The sequence below is a fragment of the Bidens hawaiensis genome, unplaced genomic scaffold (genome assembly GCF_021521415.1).
Source record: "Bidens hawaiensis isolate Kalapana, Puna unplaced genomic scaffold, B.hawaiensis_p1.1 tig00013745_1, whole genome shotgun sequence".
In the NCBI taxonomy this organism is placed as follows: domain Eukaryota; kingdom Viridiplantae; phylum Streptophyta; class Magnoliopsida; order Asterales; family Asteraceae; genus Bidens; species Bidens hawaiensis.
Window position 1 is genome coordinate 549,793 of NW_027492170.1, and position 6,065 is coordinate 555,857.

The 6,065-nt window shown below is 35.7% G+C and overlaps 1 protein-coding gene across 1 annotated transcript; it reads right to left on the reverse strand.

The window, feature by feature from the left end:
- Positions 1-805: 805 nt before the first annotated feature.
- LOC143544781 (peptide-N(4)-(N-acetyl-beta-glucosaminyl)asparagine amidase-like) lies at positions 806-5,478 on the reverse strand. Its single transcript, XM_077036795.1, has 15 exons — positions 5,336-5,478; positions 5,040-5,273; positions 4,256-4,342; positions 4,098-4,180; positions 3,908-4,021; positions 3,743-3,797; positions 3,580-3,666; positions 3,445-3,500; positions 3,313-3,372; positions 2,842-2,929; positions 2,032-2,766; positions 1,902-1,962; positions 1,727-1,829; positions 1,096-1,230; positions 806-930 (listed from the first exon to the last, which is right to left on the reverse strand). The coding sequence occupies exons 1-15, from the start codon at positions 5,465-5,467 to the stop codon at positions 825-827; spliced, it is 2,136 nt and encodes a 711-aa protein (XP_076892910.1). The 5' UTR covers positions 5,468-5,478; the 3' UTR covers positions 806-824.
- Between the last annotated feature and the right edge of the window lie 587 nt (positions 5,479-6,065).

Below are 6,065 nucleotides of genomic sequence, written 5' to 3' on the forward strand. Positions count from 1 at the left end.
AACCGGTAAGAACCGGTTAGATAGGTTAGGGGTCCGAGGGTGGGAGAACCGGTTCGGTTCCCTAACCGGTTCGAGCCTGGAACCGGTTTAAAAGGGGGTTTTGAATATAAAAACCGGTTAGAAACCGGTTCCGGTTCCTAGTCCCAAACCGTTTTGAACATGCCTAATTTTGTGTAGTCCACAATAATAAAGATACCTTAGTAGCAGCATGTGGAGTAGGTGTCTCACCGGGACCAAATGTACCAATCAATAATGTTGCTCTCGTGGTTCTTTACCAACCGTATCCTTAGACCCCCTTGAGGCTGTTTAACCACTACCCATGTTGGTATATCTCACGGTTTGATTCGCCACCATGTGTTCAATATTCAATATGTTAGTATCAACGACGACACCGAGTATGTATAGGTACCAAAGAGGAGTGAAGTTTATGTAATTCTTCCAAATTATAAACCCAATAATATTTACCTATGGCTACAGGCTACACGACGATCACACAACGAGCATACTCGCTAGGTGGCTTAGATGTAAGGAAGCTACTAACACGGTTTGTATTAATATAAGGTTTGCTATTTATGCTTGAAGGCTTTACTACAAAATCAAAATATAAGATTCCTTACTTAAGCTAAAAGAATTTTATACATATAAAGTATTCAAACACATTAACATTTGCTTACAATAACAAGTTATTTACGGTGAAAGAGGTTAACAGTTTGTTTAACTATTAACTGTCACACTCTAAATCATATACCTTTGTCCCCAAAAGGGACTTGGAACTCTCAAAACACTAACATGAATACCAATTGACGATTTAGATAGTGGCTAGATCACAATGACGGTTCCTGGTTCACATTGCTGCTTGCATATAGGTCAATGCTACCTATTTGAAACCGTGAATTTGCTTGCCCATCACGAACTGCTAAAAAGCGAAACCTGCCATTTCTTAACTATCAACCGACAAATCAAAATTATAACAAAATCAAGGGTTCTCATATACAGCATTTGCTTTGTTTGAATCTAAGAACCGAAGAACGTTTTTTCAGAACTAATACATATATACAGATACTGATAGATAGACAAAAGGTCTAGAGGAAATACCTGAATACATTTGCTAAAACTCCCTGCAACTTGACTTTATATGCTTTCCGCTGGAAACGGTTGTCAAATGTTTGACCAGTTTGTTCATCCAAAACATGCCAGCTGGAACCGCCGTCATCACTACCTTCAACCACCCTGAAAGAAAACTAACTGTCATTTTATTCCCTCTTATAACTGTGGGTCCTACATTCATTACTCAATGAACACATTTTTTTATATAGGGAGGGTTCAACCACAAATAATGCAAGAAACAATCTGAACCATTCATTTATTATCAAAAAAAAAAATTAATGTACAATTGTAAAAGATTAGATAATTTCTAACTAATTAATTTCACTATTGGTTTTCGTAGTTGCATTATCAACGGTTTTGTATTGAACCCTCCACTAAACCTATATGTTGTATATGTATATGCAAACAAACCAACAGAATAATACAATCACACAGTCAAAGTAGAATTGGTTCTTACCCAATAAATAAACTTTGTTTTAAATTGCATGTCTTTTGCATAACTTTATTAAAAACCACACATAATTTACATTTGTCATCTAGTGCCAAGATTTCATTAAAACACACACACACAATGTATGTTGTGTTTTTGCCTAACAAAACTCATCTTTAACAGACTTACCAGTCCGTTGGATCTCTTTCTGGAGCATCATTAGCCGACATTAGTTCATATGAGCACAGTTCATACACCTGGTTACCCATTGCTTTATATATTAACCAACAACCTGCAACATTAAATGTTCAAATTAATACAAGTAATAACAAGAAAACACAGGTTAATGCCCATTGTTTTATACCTTTCGCCCCATTCGGTTCTTCCCATTTTGACAAACGAATCCCATCAAACGCTGACGTGGCCTGCAAAATTTCCAAACTTTCATCAACAAAAATTCATTCAACAATATAAAACATGCCATGCGTACTTACAATTCCAAAAGGAAGCTCCTCCCCACTCGCAAGAACCGACCCACAACATATTCTGTTTAACTTTATCAAAGGCCAAGAAAGATTAGATTTATTATAGTTGTCACAAAGCTTTATGTTGTTGATGACATCATCCAAAGCATGGAACACAACAGGCAATGCTAGAGAGGCTTTCACAGGATTATTGTCCCCTAAACAAATTTCAACCTTCCCATCGGTTTCAACCTTACTTTTCAAAGAAAGAGCATCAAGCATTGGATTAAACGATTGCATCAGTTCTCGTAACAGACTTGAATTTATAACAACTCGTCTTGTTTTAAACGGGCTCTTTTTAAGATCTGCTAAAACCGTTCTGATAAACTGAAGAGCTTCAAGAGCTTTATGTTTGGAAGAATATTCTGCTAAACGGGATATTAAAGGCACGAACGCGTTATAGATTCTTGAAACGTGTTCGTCTGCACATACACGGACCGGGCAGGAAGAAGAACTTAATGAATCAGACCCGATTTCGGATCTTAACGTGCGCCATTCCATATTGCCACTTAATCTTCCAGGTAAGGATAAAGAATCGTTTTCTTGAGAATGTTGACTTTTTTCAAGCTCATTGACTTCGTTACGGTCACGTTCCTCAAGTGAAGATATCACAGTTGATGCCAAGTTCCTTCTAAGTTCTCTTGTTAGATTTGCAAGAATATTAGATGCACTAGACTCTGAAGTTAGGGTTCGACGCGATAGAACCTTCAAAATGATATTATATCCCTTGTTGGTCAAAACAGCAATTAGAAGAAGAGAATAAAGTTAATGTGGACATACCTCATGCCACTTCCTGGTGTAACGTTTAGTGACATCATGGACTCCGTCTTTTGCATAAGCAATAGCATAGTTCAGTTTCTTGTTCCACCTGTTTTTTTAATTATTATTATTATTATTTTTGTGGGGTGGGGGGGGGGGGGGGGTTGACTCAAGTTACTTGTTAACCTTTTGCATAAATAGATATAGATTTGTAGAGGTTGCAATTTCAACCGACAAGATTTTGGTTGCGCTTTTGTTTCATATGGGCCAATCAAGAAAATTGGGTATGTGTGAAACGGGTCAAACAGGTTAAAAGTTGACCAAATCTACTTATAATGCATATAACCTCCTAAATCGTTTTATTCAGGTTACTTTTGTGATTATATTGTTTTTTAATCACTATTAGCACATCCATTTTGACAAGTTATCAAACCAGACCATCTTGCCACCTCTACTGATTTGTGTAATATCATGGTGAAATGACGAAAGTACCCTTTTTCATATAGCAACGGAGTATCATATATTCCTTCACAGGGATCAAGATGCATCCATCTGCAACATGAACAGATAGCGACTTAGAGTAGAAAATATTAAAAATATTTAATGTTCTTGGTGTAAAATTACCTTCCCAATAATGTTGAATAGCACTCTGTCCACACGTGGTCTGTGAAATCCAGTATCTGAGAAGAATACTCTCAGTTGATCAAATTTACCAGCAACAAAGCGAAAACATATTAATATTGCAAATAAGTATCTTACCAAGCGAGTATCGTATCCAAAAGAACGGCAATAAAGTGAAAAACAATTGGCACACTCCCCACATCGCCCCTTCTTTGTTTCTAGAAGCTACATCATTAAACAATGCTCTATTAGTTTAAACAATCAAATACTTCTTAAAAGTAAAAAGGCAATATTTGCTTACCTTCAGAGGATCATTGTACCGTGGGAAACGAGTTGTTCTAGAACATACGTTGCAACTGGTCAAGTTAAGAAAAACATATACAAATAATCAATCAAAACGAATCCAAATATGGTAGTCTAGCAATAATATCTTATAAATGACAGATAATAAATCTAATCCTCATACCGATAAACTTCAACTCGAGAGGCTCCATAAGCCAACTCTGATGAATTTGCTACACCCATTCCTTGAATTGTGGTTTCATTCCCACAGCTTTCGCAAGGAGGTGAATTAACCCACCTACACTTACCAAATCACAATATTACAAACTATCAAATTACAAAGTTACCAATTCAAATGAAACAAAAAGACATACTTGAATGTCTGTTTGAACCAGAAAAGAAGTTGCAGCAGAAATGCATGATCAACCTCAGGTTTAGATGGATTTAAGTTCCCCTCCTGAATATAAATATTATACACGTAAGAAAAATACCAAATTACGGTTTTAAGTTACAATAAGATGGAAACTTGAACCTTGGCTAAAGCAACCAATGCTTTCTCCTCAAGCTTCTCCACCGGCACGGTTTTCCTTGCTGCTTCCTGGCGATGCTCGTCTTCATACTACTTGCGCATAACATAGTAGTGTTATGCTATGTGATGAAGCCTTATAACAGTATATCATACGTAATTGGAATAAGGTCATAGGTAGGGCTGTAAACGAACTGTTGGGCGGGAAGTTCGTTTATGCTTGTTCATTTAATAAAGGAACGAACATGAACAAGGAGTTCAATTAACAAAATGAACGAACACATACATAGACCATGGTCGTTCAGTTGTGTTCGTGAACGTTCGATAATGTGTTCATTTACACCGTTTACGTAGGGCTGGCAATTGGGTAACTGTTTAAGACACGATAAGACCTGTTAATCTAAAAAGTGCGGTATGTGATTTTTTTATTTTCTTAAATAATTGAAATTAGTAGGCTAGACTCCATCATTTTCCCTTATTGATACACAAAACTTAAAGCTGTCTTGTAGTCATGACATCTAAAGTTGTTAAAGAGTCGTATCCATGTTTGATATTTGTGTTACGTGCGTCGCTTCTTACCTGTTAAACCAGTTAAGACACGAATTGCCAGCCCTACGTTTACGTTTGTAGATTTAAGCAAAATTATGTGATTAATACGTAAGTAAATTAACATATGAATTTGAATAATCGTCTTCAATTTAAGATTTAAAAAAAAATATATGAATTTAAATGTTAAAACAACACCAACACAAACTTGTTTACAGCCCTAATCATAGGAAGTGAAAGTTACTAGACGAATTTGATCGAAATACGATCGAACACGCTGTTCGAATCGGCCGTTGTCTTCCGTAACAGAAAGCTGTTGAAGCATAAGTGCATCTTCCTCTTCCTGTAGCATACGAGCTAGTTCCTCATCAGATTTCAATGTCGATTCGTCGTGAATTGAAACCAATCGGAGGTTATCGGATATTGCAGTGAGATCAGAGTCATCGGAAACAACTCGATCTTCGTCAATTGTGAGTATCTGCAAGTAAGTAATTGATTATTAGGAGGTGTGATTCGATGATGAAAATAATATTAATTGACCTTTTGTTGATCTGGAGGAAGTGCAGTGAGAGAGAATAACTGGAATTTTAAGACTTCGAAGCCATCTTCAGTGTCGTAATCCACTTCATACTTGGAATCTTGATGCTCAACCACAAACTTTCGACCCACCATAATTTCATTCCACAAGACCAGACTGAAATGAAACCCCAAATCTATGAACTTTATTATTTGATTAACTCGAAATTCGATTCGATTCGACTCGTATTTGAATTTGACGGTTCGAATTCAATTTTCAGTCATTCGAATTCGATTCTGTTCGAACTTAATTTTAATAATCGAATACGAATTTATGATTATAAATTCGTATTTGATTCGAAATTCGAATTCAAATTATACATTTTATTTTTATTATATATATATAAAAGATAAACTAGTCCATTATGATGTACCAAAGTAAGAATTGATTAAGACTTAAAACACCAACATTGAACAATAAAAGTTGATAATTAAGACTTAAAACACTAATATCGGGAGTATCGGTGATATATCAGTCAAATATATATTAGTCCAATATCGGTCAAATATCGGTAAATATCATTAATATTATCGGTGCCGATATTCTGATTTATATATCGCCAAGGACCGATAACTGATATATCACTTATTGTAACACCGGGTAAATTTTGAGTTCAAAATGTAAACTTTTCAAAGACAATGGACCAATTTTGCCAAATTCCAAACTCTAGGGTTTAAATTGTAAAATATGTTT

Bases quoted from the DNA above. Each gene is read 5' to 3' on its own strand.
- LOC143544781 (XM_077036795.1), bottom strand. From the start codon at position 5,467: ATGGTGGGTCGAAAGTTTGTGGTTGAGCATCAAGATTCCAAGTATGAA. The intron at 3,667-3,742 runs GTAAGCAAATAT...TTAATGATGTAG, and splicing joins GGTACAATGATCCTCTGAAG to CTTCTAGAAACAAAGAAGGG. The intron at 3,501-3,579 runs GTAAGATACTTA...TATTCTTCTCAG, and splicing joins TTGGATACGATACTCGCTTG to ATACTGGATTTCACAGACCA.